The 18933-nt window shown below is 41.8% G+C and overlaps 1 protein-coding gene across 1 annotated transcript; it reads left to right on the top strand.

The window, feature by feature from the left end:
- Positions 1-3597: 3597 nt before the first annotated feature.
- On the top strand, positions 3598-17860 carry slc4a1b (solute carrier family 4 member 1b (Diego blood group); the record flags this gene model as incomplete). Its single annotated transcript, XM_080021604.1, has 16 exons — positions 3598-3754; positions 4278-4413; positions 5770-5842; positions 6403-6445; positions 7016-7200; positions 8335-8545; positions 8659-8862; positions 9497-9645; positions 10298-10492; positions 10731-10979; positions 11262-11351; positions 11836-12002; positions 12421-12662; positions 13364-13533; positions 17113-17286; positions 17780-17860. The coding sequence occupies 16 exons, from the start codon at positions 3598-3600 to the stop codon at positions 17858-17860; spliced, it is 2526 nt and encodes an 841-aa protein (XP_079877730.1).
- Positions 17861-18933: the final 1073 nt, after the last annotated feature.

Here is an 18933-nt window from a genome sequence, read left to right as displayed (position 1 = left end):
AGTGTAATCAAACAATAACAAGGAGCAGAACAGCTGATGAAACAGAGAGGAGACAAAATATTGGAAATATAATGCATTTAATATTGGAAATATAATGCATATAAATATTGGAAATATAATGCATATAAATATTTGAAATATAGTGCATTTAATATTGGAAATATAATGCAAAATATAAACTGAGCAAAAGTGTAATGTGGCATGTTATGCACAGGCAATAACATACAATATCCTTAAATATTCCCTGCAACTTCAAAGTCTAGTCTTTGCATAGTTGTCTTGTTTCCAAACAAGCAAGTTATAATAAAATAATTGAAATTGTATATATTTTTATTTTAAACGTTCGCCAAGGAAATTTATTGGATTTTAGAATTCAGTGTTCAACATGGATTTACTTTTTGTGCCAACCAAATTGTATTTGCCAACCAGGTTTGCATAATAAACAAAGATTATAAAACAGATTAAAAAAAATTGCCTCACAGACATCCATACAGACACACAGATGCAAACATGCATCCCTGGAGACAAATGAAACTGGTCGAGGTGAAAACAACAACAATCTCAAATGTCAGAAAAGTGCAAAGTAAGTACGCATATGCACGCATACTTAAAATTCCTTAAAGAAGCACATAATAAAAAACAGTGACTTAAGATACACACACACACACACACACACACACACACAGGCGCACGTGCATACTGACACACACGCACACACACACACAGACACACACACACACACACACACACACACACAGTAAATCGGTTGTGTCTAGTCAGTCTAATCTGTCTTCTGCCCTTTTCTTTGTTTCTGTTTTGGAAATAATTCATTCTGTTGTCAGAGACAACTTCAATGCTCGTATCCACTCTGAGATAATGTGAGCGCTCTGACAGGACGGCATCAGTCTCAGACTGCATGAAGGGAATGTGCCAGTGAACTATTATTATTATTATTATGATTATTATTATGATTATTATTATTATTATTACTTATCAATTACCAAACATGCACGTTTCACAGAAGTGACTGTTATTTAATTTGGTAAAAAATAAACCAAATATATTTTTTTTAATTTGAGACCTTCATGTCATTGATAAATCAATTTTCGTTCATTCATTTATTGATTTAATTTTCTTCTACAGTGATTTTCACTGAAGGTATTTTCGTTTTCTTCAGAACGTGCAGTTTTTAACCTTGAACAAATTAGAACAGAAACTAAGCTAAACACAGCATTGTTGTCAGTTCATCAACTGAAATGTCATTTTATCCGTATTACTTTAAGATACTTAGAATTCATTTATAATTTTCACCTTTTCATTTGAAAAGTTTATGCAACTAAAATAATAATGACAACAAAACAATTCTAAATACTATTCGTTTTCCAAAAACATGTGGAGGTAAATATATAATCAGATAAATAACTTTGACAAAACAATATCTTTCATTGAGTGATTCAACATAACAACATTGTACAAAATATTTTTTGTCCATAAAAATATTTTTTACTCTCATGTGTTCCAGCTGCCTTCAACAGCAACAACAACGCCAACTCAGGATCAGAGTGCCAGGCAAGTCATAAACCCTTACAGATAAAATGACCTAATTACAGAACTATTATTATGGACAGAATTGACTCATACATTGTAATAGTCAGCAAGCCTCTTGGAAGAAGACAATGCAGATGTTACGACTTGTTTTTACACGGCTTTGTGGAATACTCAATTCTGATTGGTCCAAAGCGGCAATCAGTGCTAAGTTATTTGTGAATAATGCTGTCTGTTAATAATGACCGTTGTCAGGAGCAACCACTTCTCCGCCCAGTTTCACGGCCCTTGCGTCACTCTGTCTACATCCTACATTAGCTAGTGGCGCCATCTTGTCATGCAACGTGGAAACAACAATGGGAGGCTTGAAGAGATGGATGGGGATATGTCCAATTTCACATTAATAACAGTAAAAAGGTTCTTTATATGTAGGGCAAATAGTTTGCAATTTTGGTGCAGTGTCGGCTAAGTTGCTGTGGACCATTTTTTCTAAGCGGAAGCTCTTAAGCTATGCATACTAGTTATAAAATAATTTCAAATGACTATTTCATCGCAGTGTATTATTTAATTTAGTAAGAAGCCGTGTAATAAGTGGGGGTAAAATGTGCTGCCAGACGGTCATTATCCCAAAATAACACCCTTCAGAGTGAAACAAGACCCTGATCACCCTGTTTAGGGATAGGTTTGTGAGTTTCCGGGAGTTATGTAACGCACACAACGCGTACAACCACCTCTCCCTTTTCTCCCTCTCCCTCTCCCTCTCCCTCGCCCTCACCCACGGGTATACACACACAGACCCACGGCGACACTTTCCTAATGTGTATTGAATGTCTAAACAGCCAGCAGCCGTGGCCGTGGCTTGTTTCTCCTCTGGACTCTCTCTCCTCTCGCGGTGGAGCGTGGCGTCCGAGGGTTCAGATCCGGCTCCGTGTTTACCTTGTAGACATGGAGGTTGCCGGTTGTCCTCGTCACCCCTCCTGTCTCGACAACCCCATCGTGACCCTTGCCCGCTGGATTAAGTGCCATTAAGTTGACTGAGAGGACAACCACTTAAAGCCGTACTCCATAGATAGACCAATCGACGTCCATGGAAAAAGTACTTGAAGAAAATTACTCTCAGAAAAGTGAAAGTACCATATTGACATTTCTACTTAAGTGAAAGTATATAAGGACTTTCTCCTAAATGCAGTCAAAGTAATTAAAGTAAAAATACTTTTCACATCCAGTGTCGTGATATAATGTATAATACGACATAAATTACGACTGTACCATTTTTTCTGCAGATGAGTCCTCATGCAGATCCAGATTACAATTTACAATAAAATACGTTAGGTTGTCATGGTAATTTACAAATACATACAAATATAAATCCTATTTTATTTAGAACTAAAGAATTTGTGACTGTGTTATAAATGTAGATATTTGCTTTGAAATCTAAGTCAAACTAAAAGACTCCAAAAGTGAATATACTAAAGTAAGAACAGATACTTAAAAATGTACTTAAGTACAGTAGCATAGTAGGTTTTACAGCGTGCATCATAAGATCGTTTTAATACAACTCTTAAGTTTATGGTCGTGCCAGATTCTGGACGCTTATGTAATAGAAAAAAAATCCATTCTTGTTTAACTAAGGATTACAAGAGTGCTCTGTTGAGGAGTTGGCCCCTTCTCAACTTTGTGTTTTTCTCGCTTTCCTTCATATACAGTGTGCTTGTTACTTTGTATTTTTGATATATTTTGTGTTTTTTATTATTGTTATTATGGTTCAGATGGCATTCAGAGTAAGCATTTTGCGGTTGAGGTGACGCTTGCTCTAATGTTAAGCAGATAACAAGACATACTGAACTTGAACTATGGACATACTAATCAAAGTGTGTTCAAATCCAGAAATGTTCAAATTAAAATCTTTGGTGATCAGAGTTGTTGGATTTACGTTGTTGCCACAGGTGTCAGGATGCTGTAATTTACTGTGTGTGTGTGTGTGTGCGTGCGTGCGTGCGTGCGTGCGTGCGTGTGTGCTGTATTCAGGCCTACGTGGAGCTGAGGGAGCTGATGAAGGACCAGAACCAGCAGGGCTACTGGCAGGAAATGGGCCGCTGGGTGGGCTACGAGGAGAGCTACGACCCCCAGGCTGGGGGCTGGGGCTCCTCACACATCTCCTACCTGACCTTCAAGAGCCTTGTCCAGCTCAGACGCACCATGAACACTGGTCAGAGAGACACCCGAATGAATGAATGAATGAATGAACGAACGGATGAATGAATGAATGAATGCCCAAATAAATGCTCGAATGAATGAATGAATGAATGAATTACTGTGAACCTATAGTATTAATATGAATGACTGAAAATAATAGCATTGTAAATAAATGAATAAATGGGAGCAATAGTATTAATATAAATGAATTAATGGATGATAGTATTGAAATGAATGAATGTCAATGTTAGTACCTGAATGGAAAAAATGGGAACAATAATATAAATTTGAATTCATGATTAAATTATGCTATTAATGTGGACAAATGAATGAATGAGTGTTGAGCATTAGTATGGAACAAGTAATTAATTGATGGGTGAGGGAATGAATGGGTGAGTAAATGGGTTATAGATGTAAATGACTATAAACCTGTTGCCGGTGAATAGAGGTCAATATTAAATAAAATAAGGGTTAATATAGTTTAGAATTTGTATACGTGAATAAATTTATTTATTAATTGTTGTTCCCACGGCTAGGAGTGGTGATCTTTGACTGCCAGGAGCAGGCTCTGGCCGGCATCGCTGAGAAGATGGTGGACGAGTTGGTGAAGAAAAGGGAAATAAGACCTGGAGACAGGGAAGGTGTGCTCAACTCCCTGCTCCAAAACCGAAGGTATCCAAACAAAAACACACGTCTAGAGAGTATGCTTCTAAAGACAGCCAACAAGTTTTTCAACAACATGTACAAATTCAAAATAAATCCATCAAACGTGTCCCTTAAGCCGCGGCATCACTGCCTTGTCCGACTAATATCACTGTTCCAATACAGAGTGGATGTGGGGGGCTTAACGGTATGTTATCATGGTATTTTACATCAAAAATCTTAGTTAAACTACCCAAAAATTATATGAACTAAAAGTTATTTTTTATGCGTTTGACGTAAGTTGCCTATAGTGGGTTACAATCAGTGAGCTATTTGGGGTTTCTTATATATTTATGTACAATATAAGAAATAGATATATTAATAAACTGTATGTTTGGGCAGGGTATGATAAGATACAGTTCCACAGTTTTGTCTTGGCTCAGTACCTTGGTAGTTTGGCCAAGGCTGAAATTTAGGGCAATCGTTTCTGTGGTGGGGTGCCATTGCCCCACCCGGCCACCTCCTCTAGTTGTACTAGTGCGTGCCCGTTCAAAATGTAAGAATTTCCAAGACATTTCATCTTGTGCAAGAATGTGAAGCCTGCTTGATGTGCCAACCCTGCTGGCCGTAAGGCTTTGTGTCGCAGCACTGCTGCACAGAGCTGAGGCGTCACGTGGAGTTTATTAACATTACATGTGTCACGTGTCCAAATTGCACCAAATTTTGACACTGCATGTCCTTGGGTCCCCAGCAATACACCCAACAAGTGTGAAGTCGATGGATGAACGGTTGTCGAGATAATTGAAGGACATACAGACATACATACAGACAGACAGACAGACACAGAGATTCCTTCCTTTATAGTTAAGAAGACTATTGCATACCTGTTTAAAATGTAAGACTTTCTAAGACACCTTAACGGCACTTTTTAACAAAATGTCAACGATTCAGTCCTGTGTTCCACAATGGAAGATGAAACTGCCGAGTTTAAGTCACACACCAGATTTGCATACAGACAGACAGCGGACAGACGGACGGACGGACGGACAGACAGACGGACAGAGATCCATACCTTTCATAGTTAGATTAGATAGTTAGGTAGCAATACTTGAAACCATGCAGCCACTTAGTAGCTGCTGCCTTGTAGCCTCATTTATCCTGTGCATTGTATCATTTTTTTGTGTTTTGTATATATTCGGTACATATTTTGTACATTTGGCATGGGGTTTTTTTCTGTCATTTTTTATGCAAATTAACTGTTCAGCAATATTTACCATGTCAAATTCCCCATACTGTATGTGAAAATATTCTCTGAGAAATTAACAGATACTGATTACTGACACCAAATTGACAACCGATATCAGTAAGGCCCTTTTTTCCCTTCAGCCAATCAGCAGACCCAGAGAGCCAGGCCCTGACCCAAGGGGCCGAGATGCAGCAGTTCTCAGTGAAAGAAAGGGTACGCCCTAATCTCATCAAGCATTTGAATGGATCACCACTGATATTGGTTGACGTCATCACAACCACTAGTCCTGGAGAAGCTTCACATTTTACATGGAGAAAAGGCATTCTGAGGCAGAACCTCTCTTTCAATTCTTTGTATTTTCTTATTCTTAGTTGTTGTCAGCGCTCTTGGTGACCTACTCCTTTTGTATACATGTGAAACCCCCTTGAAACTTTGGAGACATTTTGTTTGGCCGACTATTTAAAGGCATTTTACATTCAAACTTGTCAGAGTAAGTATTTTGTTATGCCTTTCTTGATAGTAAATTTGTTATTCGATGCACTGGTGAAAATGTTCAAAACAACAGACCCAAACAGTCAAAGATAACAAAGGACAAACTATAAATCATATATATCAGTATTATCATTATTACATATTGCTCTATCATGTATCTTATTATCTATAGTCTTCTAGAGCTAAAAGTTAGTGTGTATAGCGAGTACCAAAAAGTTAAAATTACTGTACTGCAGACTGAGTTGCGCTTGTTTTTTGTTCCCTCTGCTGATTTACACCAGAGAGATGCATCCGATCATGTCGAGGCCTCCATGGTGCTAGTGGGTAAAGTGGCATATTTATTTTATTTTGTGTGTGTGCATCTTATGTCTTTTTGGGCGGGCTTTTTTGTATGTGCTTTATCATGATTGTTAAAGTATGTGGGCTAACTTTCTTTGCACTCTTTAGAGACTTGAGGTTGGTGTCCTCGTCATGATGTTGCACCTCAACCACTTGGATGCATGTCATATGTATGCATTAGATAGATAGATAGATAGATAGATAGATAGATAGATAGATAGATGGGGAAATTGCAATGCGCAATTTACAGCAATGACTTATATACAGAAATGGGCAATAATAAAGCAATGGAGTAAAAAAAATTCACAAAGAAAATGCCAGTGGTATGGAACATGTGAAAATATACAATAAATCGGTTGACTTAACAATAAAATATGACAATATATACTTAACCATAATGATAAACTACAAAATTTATAATGACAAAAACATTAAATATTAGCCAAAAATTTGACAAAAATTCAATGGTAAACAGAATGGCAATGAACCTCAGAAATAAACAGTAAGATGTGTGAATTTGTGAAAATATGAACATGGTTCCCTTCCTTTCTCCAGGGGCGCTGGACTTTCTGGAGAGGCCTACGGTAGCATTTGTGCGTCTGAAGGAAGCCGTTGCGCTGGACTCGGCCCTCGAGGCTCCCGTTCCGGTTCGCTTTGTCTTTGTTCTGGTCGGTCCTGGAAAGAGCAACATGGACTACCACGAAACTGGCCGTGCCATGGCTGCCCTGATGGCGGATAAAGTAAGTCAGGGAGTGGCACGTATACAAAAAGAGGGCGAGTATTCTGAATGGGAAGCATTCGGCTGGCCAGAGAACAAAGCTGAGACCGAGGGTTTCAGCAGAGTCCCAGTAATTTGTCAGCACACAGTATTTATGGTTGTCTCACTTACCACCTGCCATCCAAGTGGTGTTTCAGCGACCCCCGGCACAAAGACACAGAAGACAGGGGGGGTTCTAAACACCAGTTTATTGTATAGAGTTGCCCAGCTGGAATTAGCCCGGGTGCAGATAGACACATGTCATGACATGGGCTCCTATCCTGAATGTGTATGGGGATGGGAGTTTTACCTGCTGCTCATTAGACCAACCAATGAGCAACAGGTATGCAGCCACTCTGATCCCGATCACCTAGATCAAGGTCAGGTGTGGTTGCTCAAACCAGACTACTCCCACACCACAATGGTATAGTCTGGATAGAAAGGAAATGGGCGTGGTTTAATGTACAGTACACAGGTCCCTATATTTGGTTCAGCAGTCTATGGGAAAGAGGGACATAGGTTTCCCCGTATGACTTTCTAGATCGCACTTACCCAAGGGTGTTTAGTCGATAGGGTGATTCATGGGTCATCTAACGGTACATTGATAAAGTCATAACAGCCAGAGATGGGAAACACAGCAACGGCAAAAAAAAGGACCAGAACAGGGATCCATCTTCTAGTATGGTTACTGTAGATGGGGCCAAGATAACAAGTTGAAAATGGTTCTTTAAACTGCAGGGTGGTTCCATTAAAAACCATCACCAACCAAAGTACCACTTGCTTAATTGGAAGGTTCTTTGTGTTCCTCATATGGTTCTCTGTGATATTACAATGTTCTTTATTCTTATTTCAGATATTGGATGGTGGGTGTTTGCCAAATCGCCACATCTTCATGGTTCGGGGGTGTGTGGCGACAAACAAAAATATATTATGACTGAGGACAAATATGGATCCTGAGGAGGGACCATTTGAGAACTTTTGGGGAAAAAAACAGAACGAAACCAGAATATCAAATCCTAAACATTAAACATAGCAACCCAAACGTAAAACTTCCTATCCCTTTTCTCTCTCTCTCTCTCTCTCTCTCTCCATCCCTCCCTCCCTCTCTCCCTCCCAGGTGTTCAACCAGGCCGTGTTTCAGGCCCAGAGCGCCCGCGATGTGACCGCTGCCGTGTCGGACTTCATGGACTGCAGCATCGTCATCCCCCCAACGGAGATCCAGAGCGAGGCCATGCTCTCCTCCCTTCGGGACTTCCAGAAGAAGCTCCTGCAGGACAGGCTGCGGCCCTCTGACCCCGTGCTAAGCCTGGACCCCAAGCCGCGCAAGTGTACGTCAACACACACAACAAACACATAACACACGCACGCACACGCACACACACACACACACACACACAGAGTTAATATTTAATAATGTATTTAACCTACTGTGTCACTCCAGCCTCTCTGTCCGCGGCCCCGCCACCCGAGGACCCCCTGGCCCGCACAGGGCGGCCCTTCGGGGGCATGATGCGGGACATACGCAGACGCTATCAGCACTACAAAAGTGACATCACAGACGCCCTCAATGCCCAGGTGCTCGCTGCCGTCATCTTCATCTACTTTGCTGCTTTATCTCCTGCCATCACCTTCGGAGGACTGCTGGGTATGTGCATATGTGTGTGTGTGTGGGTGTGGGTGTGTGTGTGCCGGTGTCAGTTTTGTGCGTTTGTGTGTGTGAGTGTTGTGACCTTGCTGGTTCTTTTGTGCTCTTCATCCGTGTTGATCAAGTGAGATATCTATATACTGTACATACAACAAGAAGCAAAAATATGAGTAATCAATAAAGAATGGATATGGATATGAATTCATGTATATGGGTGAGTATAGATGTGTATTTTTCTAAGGTATTTTTTACATATATATATGTATATGTATCTATGTGTATAAGAGGAAAATACTTTTGCTTCTTAATGCACATTCATATAATCAGAATATGATGAAATAAAGTGGGGATCATTTTCTTGGTATAAGTATTGATATCTACATTTTGTCCCTGTTATTTAGAATTTTTTTCCCTGAGAGGAATACAGGGGGGGGGGGGGGGGACTTCTCAAAAAACATCATATACATAAATAAAGCTCCAAGGGAATCTCCTGCTTTGAGACAAAATAATAAATAGATAAATAAAACATAATTCAATAATAACAAAATCAAATAAGTAAAAATAAGAACAAAAATAAAAAATAAATAACAACAACAAAAAAGTAACAGTGATAATAATAACAGTGTTTTTGCAGCGGACAAGGTGGACAACATGATGGGTGTCTCTGAGCTGCTCATCTCCACCAGCATCCAGGGAATCATCTTCTGCTTCGTCGCCGCTCAGCCCGTCCTCGTCATCGGCTTCTCCGGCCCTCTGCTCGTGTTCGAGGAAGCTTTCTTTGCAGTAAGCTGAACCCGAAAAACTGAAACACGACACAGCATTTAAAGTGTGCTGTGGGTTGTAACAGGGGGTTCCCAGACTGGGCTCCGCGGCCTCCTATGGCGTCCTCAAAGGAATTGCAGGGGGTCCGCAGAAAAATTATTATTATTATTATTATTATTACTACTACGACTTCTATGTATATATAAACATAGTCATACTAGATTTTGTGTTTTTTTATCCATATATTAAGAATTATAAATTACTATAAAACTAAATATATTATACTATATAATATAACAACTTTTTCTGAGTTCTGTTTAGAGATTTTCTACATTTTTTCAGTTTAAGTAAATGTTAAACTACACAGCAGTTTATTATAGGCAGATATAGAGGTATATAAAACTCCTTTTTTAACTCTCTTTTTTCGGGGGTGGGGTCCTCAGCCAGAGCTTTGTCTTCAAAAAGCCTTTAAAAGTTTGGAAAACCCTGATTTAGAATGCTCAATTGCCAGTACTCATTCCCACTTTTTGGTCTGTTGAGTTGAGTTTTATCAGTATAACACTAAAAAATAGCGATCTGTCATGTTACAGTCTATTATTATTATTTTAAACATCGTTTTTTTTCTGTCTGTTAGCGTACTGATTAAATACGCCCCCTTGCCGCTCCCATCCAGTTCTGCAAGTCCCAGGACATTGAGTACATTGTGGGCAGGGTATGGGTTGGTGTTTGGCTGGTCATCATCGTGGTGGTGATCGTGGCCTTCGAGGGGAGCTTCCTGGTGCGCTTCATCTCCCGCTTCACCCAGGAGATCTTCTCCATCCTCATCTCCCTCATCTTCATTTACGAAACCTTCGCCAAGCTGGGCAGGGTAAACCATTTCCCTCCCATTCTGCATCCGCATATCTGTCGATTTCATCTCATCCCATGCTCGTATGTTAAGATTTGTTGCCATCCCTCTTAACCATTTCGCCCCGGTTCTGATGGTCAACCCATCCAGCACTTCAGGAACTTAAAATGAACGTGCATTAGAACTTCAGTGTAACTTACGACTCCACAGATCCAAGTATCTTCAAGTTTAAATGGAATCCCAACTCCCAACGCTTTAGACTTTCAAGGCCCATCCGCTGGTGCTGAATTATGACCAACTGAACGCCACCGTGGACGACCCCTGGCACCCGGTGGTCGTGGAGGAGAGTTTCTACGACAACGCGACCGGCAACACGACGGTTGTCACCATGACGGTCAACCGTTCCTATCCCAACACGGCTCTGCTGTCCATGTGCCTCATGTTGGGATGCTTCTTCATCGCCTTCTTCCTGCGCCAGTTCAAAAACGGGACCTTTCTTCCCGGGAAGGTACGTGAAGGGGCTGGTGGAAGTATAAAATACGCTACAAAAACACTACTCCGGTGAAAGTAAATGTCCTCCATTCGATATACTTGGGCTAATATAAATAGTATTTGATTGAAAAAAAAAAAAAAAAAAAGGGAATATAATTCCTTGTTTTTTCCTGAGTGTATTTTGTCCACTGGAGAGTTTGTCTTTTCTTAACTCTTTATTTTAGTCTTTTAATTATATTCAGGACTATTTTTTCGATTCCCAAAATTAAATCAAACCTCTGCATTCCTGTCCCTCCAGATCAGACGCTTGATGGGTGACTTTGGTGTGCCCATCGCCATTTTCCTCATGATCGTTGTTGACATAAGCGTTGAGGACACTTACACGCAGGTTGGTTCTTGCCTTACGCTTGGAAAAACTAAATGCTGCTGCACTTAAATTTCATTTGGTGTTTCGCTTTTAACCGAGTAAAAGGATTCATCTCCAATTGACACTCAGGAGTTTGGTGGTGAATTTGCTTTTTGTCTAACCTACCCAGATTCAGATGAGAAGGCCCAATTTCATCCCTGCGTCCAGTAGCGATACACCTTGGGTCATTATGAAGATTAAAAATAAAAACCTAAAAACTCGATCATAGTTGTTTTGAATGCAGCTACATCCAGAACTATTTCGACTATCCCTCTGCTGGGTGCAGTGATTATAAGAGCGAGTTCGGGTTGCCAGGTGCGAAACCTTGCACCAGAAAGTTACCGTTCAGTCACTTGGCTGCACTGGCAACCCGACACCCGACAGCGTCAATACATTGAGTTTACGCAGGCTGAATCCCAGGTGATAATCACAGTTACCATGCAGAGAATATCTTGGTTCTGGACAGAAACTGGTGGTCCCCAAAGGTCTGATGGTGTCGAACCCGGAGAAAAGAGGCTGGCTCATCAACCCCTTTGGAGAGCACAAACCCTTCCCAGTGTGGGTGATGTGTGCGTGCTGCGTCCCCGCCCTGCTCGTCTTCATCCTGATCTTCCTGGAGTCTCAGATCACCACGTGAGGCCGCTTATCCTGAAACATCAGAGAACAGTGTTTGCTGTACATTAAAAGGATTTGTGATTAAATCACTGAGTAAAAGAGTTTAAATCTTTGGCAAAGTGTTAAAGTTTGAGCCGAACAACAACAATAGGAAACCAATAAAGGAGGCAAAACACGACCGAAAATGGCACGTTAATCTTTTATCTCAACTTGAGTGCATTATGGGCGGAAAGGAACTCCAAAATATGAGGTAAAATTTTAACCAAGTATTTCTCATGCTGGAGTAAATTCAATATCCAGTGTTTTGATACTTTTACTTGGGTAGAAGGGAGTACTTTTTCCTTAAGGTAATTATATTTATTTATAGCGTGTGTGTTACACCTTCCACCAATGTCTGTCTCAAACCTCTTTGTTTCCATGCACCTTCCTCCATCAGCCTGATCGTCAGTAAACCAGAGAGGAAGATGGTGAAGGGCTCGGGCTTCCACTTTGACCTGCTGGTCCTGGTGGGGATGGGAGGGCTGGGCGCCATATTCGGCGTACCGTGGCTCAGCGCCGCAACCGTGCGCTCCGTCACGCACGCCAACGCCCTCACCGTCATGACCAAAGGACCAAAGCCCGTGATCCAGAACGTGTTGGAGCAAAGAATCAGCGGGATCCTGGTTGCACTTCTGGTCGGTAAGTCCACAAGGCATGAATGGAGCTTTTTCTTCTTCCTTTTTTTCAGTGTTCGGGCTCATTCAAAGAAATTATTAGAATTTAAAAAAAAAAAAAAAATGTATCCGTTTTTCTAATGCAGTGTGCTCACCCTGTCAAGTTTATATCACAGTTGGAGTCTCAAAAGGCGTGACAGGCCAATACTCAAAGACAGGGTGTGTACATGAAGGCATTTCCCTAACATTCTGAGACAGGCATAGAAAAATTCCCAAAAACTCCAACAGAAATACAATTATTTTTGAGGAGGGACACATTGGATGGATCTCCCTTCCAGGATGACCAGACCAGAAATAGGTGGCACGAGCATCTACTGTATGTGGCAGAAACAACAGCACAACAGACAGCGAAGTGAAAACGTATAGTTATCTGTATAGTTATAGTTAAGCCTATAGTTAGCCTCTAAAGTCTCGGATATCAACAAACCATCCACTGTCATTGACCTTTTTAATTGTTGAGTGATCTGCCTTACTCAAAGATAATGTTACTTGCTTTTTGTGTATATATATATTCCATATATACATGACAAATATGTAATAAGCGTAAAAACAGCGTTTCTTGTAGAAGCGTGTCTGATGTTTCCATTTCCATCATTATTGATGCAAACTAAAATAACCTTTGAGTGTCACCCGTCTGAACTGATGTGAATTTCCATTCGTTTCAAGGTCTGTCCATTCTGATGGAGCCCATCTTAAAGATGATCCCCATGTCCGCGCTGTTCGGGATCTTCCTTTACATGGGGATCACGTCGCTCAACGGCATCCAGCTGTGGGACCGCATGCAGCTTCTGCTCGTCCCCAAGAAATATCACCCTGACGAGCCGTACGCCACGAAGGTGGACGTCTGTTTGTCAAACATGAAGTGGTGGTATCCTGTCTTGTCACCATAGTCTTGAAGTTTAAAGGATGTGCTCCCAGCTCCTCAATGTCCTTTTACCGGTTTATATCCAATGAACTAATAGCAGGGTTACAATAACAGACTTTCAAAAGACAGTATCACATATTAAAGACTTTTCTTTCCATCTCACATAGCGCTACACACTATAGGATTTATCAGGACCGCAATCACAGTGATTGACACATCGCTGGATTCTAGCTCACACTGCAGGAGCCTAGACTTGAGACTTCAGATAATATTGTAATGCTGGGTATAAGTTCCAGTTTATCAATTGTTGTTGTGCAGTGTTTTATTGAGGGAGGTTTTCACCGTAGTGGGTAATTGGCTAGAAGGTTCTTCGCGGGATAATTGAGGGTTAAGTGGAAGGTGTCTCGGCTGAAGGAGGGAGACGAGAAGAAGGAAGTCAGGTAGAGACGAGACACAAGGAGGGAGCCAGCGAGTTAGCCACCGTGCTTAGGCACAGCCTTACGAACCTTAGTGCTGAGCACGGAAACGGAAAAGGTCTCTGCTGTCCGGGACTGGCCAGTTCCAAAGAACACTTCTGAGGTACACTCCTTCCTGGGGTTAGCCTCCCATTATCGCCGCTTCATTGCCATGTTTTGCAACAGTGAGCATTTGATGCAGTAAAATCAGCACTGTGTCCGTCCCCAGTTTTGACGTCCCCAGATCCAGAATGGCAATCCGTGTTGGACACTGATGCAAGCAATGCTGCCCTAGCGGCGGTCCTGGCTCAGATCACGACCAAGGTTGAACAAGTAGTCGCTTATTACAGCAGGACATTCTCAAAGCCGGAGCGCAACTGTTGTGTCACCAGGAGAGAACTACTGGTGGTGTTCGTTTGTTAACCACTTGAAGCACTAATTATATGTACGGAAAGTTTGTTATCCGGACAGACCATGCCTCCCTCAGGTGTTTGATGTCATTCAGAGAACCAGAGGGGCAGGTCGCGAGATGGATTGAACAACTTCAAGAATATACGTAACTTCTCGGTGGTACATAGAGGAGGAGACAGTCACACGATTGCAGATGGGCTCTCCAGACGACCATGTGGGCTGGAATGTGCGCACTGCGACCGGGTCGAAGTAAAGGACACAGAGGCAGTGAGACAGGGAGCAGAGAGGTGTATGGCCCTGCGGCTTGAGGACACAACCGACTGGGCCGGGGAGCAGCAGAGCGACCCAGGGCTAAGTACAGTATTATAGTGGCTGGAGAGGGCCTGACTCAGCTGGTGGTGCCAAAGAGCCGACAGGAGGAGGTGTTTAGTTTCCATCATGGTCCACCAGGAGGAGGTCACTTTGGCGTCAATAAAACGCTAAATAGATTGTGGCAAGGGCTCTATTGGAGCACATGTAGGCGGGATATGGAAGCCTAATGTCAAAGATGTGATCCCTGTGTTCCTCGCAAGGGCCCTACAGGCCAAAGTAGAGCACCGCTACAGCAGTATCAGGTTGGGCAACCCCTAAGGACAGAGTGGCCGTTGACATACTGGGCCCTTTTCCCCACACACCATGGGGAAATCCCTATGTAGTGGTGGCGCTGGACTCCTTTACAAAATGGCCAGAGGCTGTGGTGGTTCCGGATGAGGAGGCAAGGAAGGAAATTTGAGGCCCAGCTGTTCAAGGAAATGTGCAAACAGCTCGGAATTCACAAGACCAGAACAGCACCTCTCCACCCCCAGAGTGACGGGCCCCCCAGATACCCCCCAACTACCAGCTGAGTATGCTACCCATCTTAGGGAGAGATTAGACCTGGCCCAAGAGTTTCCAAGGAGGCAAGATCAGACTGCAGGGGCTTGGAAAAAGAGAGCTTATGACCAGCACTCAAAAGTGTTCACTTCAGTGCAAAAGATTTAGTGTTGCCTATGCACCTCAACTCACCATGGGGAAGTCACCTAAACTGCAGAGTAAGTGGATCGGACCCTGCCAGGTCTTAGAACGGGTGGGGCAGATGGTTTATCGGGTGAAGCTGTCCGGACGGGGACGAGCTGTGGTGATACAACGTGACCGCTTAGCACCCTACCGAGGAACGAGCCATCCGAACTACAATCAGGGGCGCCGGTCTACTCCGGCTGTTCGGACATCTCCTGGAGGAAGGGCCCTTTCCCCACAGTGCGTTCCGAGGATGCACGGCGTTCTTCTAGCCGACAACAGATTGAGGTTCAAGTCACACCGCTTGGAGCAGTAGTCCCCTCACAGGAATTTGGGGAAGTGAGATTGAAGATGATTCCTCCACCCAGAAGACAGCATCAGCTTCCCCAGCGTTATCAGGACTGAAGTTAGCTCCTCGGACGAGGAGATTAAGAAAGGAGGGGCTGTGTAAACGTTGGGTATAAGTTCCTGTTTGTCTATTGTTGTTGTGCAGTGTTTTATTGAGGGAGGTGTTCACTGTAGTGGGTAATTGGCTAGGAAATTCATGCGGGGCAGGATAATTGGGGGTTAAGTGGAAGGTGTCTGTGTTGAAGGAGGGAGACGAGAGGGAGGAAGTTAGGTAGAGATGCGAGAACAAGGAGAGAGCCAGCGAGTTAGCCACCCTGTTTCACTTTGTTACCGGGGACACCTCAACCACCGGTTAGCTGTTCCAAGCAAATAAAACCAGGCTCGGTTGAGCTATCGAACGCATCATCGTCTCCTCGCCGTTCTTCTCCACCTGTTCAGACCATCTCAAATCAAACGACGAGCACACTCTTAACAACCCTTAAGACAAAGATTTCCTTGTGATTTTCACAAGATCTTGGTGTGGGATTAGAAAATCCCTCCGAAAGTCCTTTGGTACTCCTCACTTAAAAACCTACCTGTTTAACGGCCGTTGGGACTTACGACAAGCTCTCTGACCAGTGGGTTTTGTACACTGCGTACAATACCGCGGCGTCTCAGCGTCAAGCATCTCATTGCGCATCACCCTTTATATACTATATACATTATATACACTATATACATTATATACACTATAAACACTATATACACTAAATATACTATATTTTCTATATACACCATATATACTATATATACTTTATGCACTATATACACTATACATTATATATACACTTTATATACTATATACACTATATATACTATATACACTGTATACATCTCATCACCGTTCTGTCTCGTTCACACAGTCTGTCAGTATTCACTACACTGGCGTTCGCAATCGCCAAGCCCCCTTAAACTGTGAAATAACCCTATATACACGATATACACTATATATGCTATATATACTTTATATACCAGCCACGCCTCCTCACCATGAAATAACACAGGTCCTCGCTTATCGACCATTTGCTTAACGATTGTAGGAACGGAATTCGGTGGTTAAGTGAGGAGTACCTGTACCAGAAATAAGGGTATCTACAAAGAAAGGGTGTCCATGAAGGAAAGCAATGCTGGAATTCTAGATGTGAGGAAATCTGTTGCAGTGTAGCTACACGTATGCAAACTCCACACAGACACAAGATTACAATTCAGTCAGATTCGTCTGGTTTGTTAATTAATAACTGTTTGTTTTATGTTGCATGCAGGTGAGCACGGGAAGAATGCACTTGTACACAGCCATCCAGATAGTGTGCCTGGCCGTCCTGTGGATTGTCAAATCCAGCCCTGTGTCGCTGGCGCTCCCTTTCATCCTCATCCTCACCATTCCCTTGCGTATGTTCATGACCGGACGCCTTTTCACCGAGCTGGAAATGAAATGTGTAAGTCGTCAATTCTGTGTTACATTGGTCAATAATAATAAAGTAAGCATGGTCCAGCCGAAGGCCTTTTGGATAGACTTTGAATATATAAAGGAAAATGAAGGGTTGCTTGTGTTCTGTGTCCCTAATCCCCAAATCCAAATCCAAAAACGTATCCGACAGTCGGATCCTGCCCCTAGTGGCTGTCGGATGAATTGCGTCTCGGATTTGTGTCACAAAATATGTCGGCGAAAATGGGAGAGCTTGTTTTTTTTTGCCAGTACAACAGTGAGCAGTTTGCTCAACTGGACATTAACCATGTTCGATGAATGAAAAATGAAGCTCAATTCCATTCAAAAAAAAAAAAGAAAAACTTGAGCGTGTCGGAACAAAATTTGTCGCAAGAGTCCGACCCCCCCATAGGACTCTCCATAGGAATAAATGGACTTCCGGGTTGTTGTTGTTGTTTGTTGCATTCAGTGTAAAGCGGGGTTTTGTCTTCCGTCTCTTTCAGCTCGACGCTGACGACGCAAAGGTGACGTTCGAGGAGCAGCCGGGACAGGACGTGTACTACGAGTCTCAGATGCCGTTGTAGATCCACTGTCCATAAGTAAGATCTATTAAGATTTGTCTTCGATAAATGTCTCTAATTTGTATTTAATTTAACCATAGCGTATACATTCATATGAATAGATATTATATTATATACCTGTTTTTTTTATTTTAAGACCCAAATATATTGGATTTCTACCCCTTGGATCCCTTGAGCTATACGTTCGCATATAATTATGAAGTAATTTTGTGTTGTTATTTATTTTTTTTGATTTTGGTATTCCATATAAAAAAAAAGAATTCATGACAACTTATTCCCTGAATTTTTACAATATGTGTCTTTTAAAGAATTAAAAAGCCTTATTATATTCATTGCTTAAAATCCAATGTTTTTAAATGTCAAGTGTAAAAAGGGATATTGGGTCGTTGCAATCACATTATTCAAAGCTATTGTATGTATTTGGTGAGTTTTTGTAACACCCTTTTCCCATATCAGTTTTTCTCGCTTATCACAGGGACAAAACTTTTTAATGAACTTCATTTTAAGTAGTGTATGAATTAAGTTTGGGTAGAGGTGCCTGTCTGCCAAAATGGAACATTTTTTTTAAAAGCTGGCTTTGATTTTGAAAGAGCAGTGGTGCATCACCATACATTTGATCCTGTATTTCTGAATGTACTCATTTCTTACAACACGTTGTGTCTGTCATCTCTCAGTAGTAGTATTAAAGCTACCTCCTACACACAAACACACATATTGTCGTCTATTTTATCCGGCTTGTATATTCTGAATTCAGCGTCAAAGATATTGAGATATTTTGGAATCGTATGTGGAGATGTGTTCTGATCCAAAATGTTGTCAAATGATAATTTTTAAACACCAAGAAGCAAAACCTCACATTTATGCAATATAAACTAAATTGGTTGACCCAGCGAATAATAAAGAAAACGTTCACTATCATTTGTATTTGTGTGTGTGTGTGTGTGTGTGTGTGTTTTTTTAACCATTAATAACTAGGCTTGAATCTGTTACTAGAACATTTCACCACTTGGTCGAATATACCGGCTCTTTGGGGTATTCTGGTTTTCTGAAATAGGCACCTCACAAAAAAAATGGAC

Source organism: Zeus faber (genome assembly GCF_960531495.2).
Source record: "Zeus faber genome assembly, chromosome: 20".
NCBI classification, from domain to species: domain Eukaryota; kingdom Metazoa; phylum Chordata; class Actinopteri; order Zeiformes; family Zeidae; genus Zeus; species Zeus faber.
The sequence above is the reverse complement of the archived record's forward strand: the minus strand, read 5'-3'. Positions and strand labels throughout refer to the sequence as shown.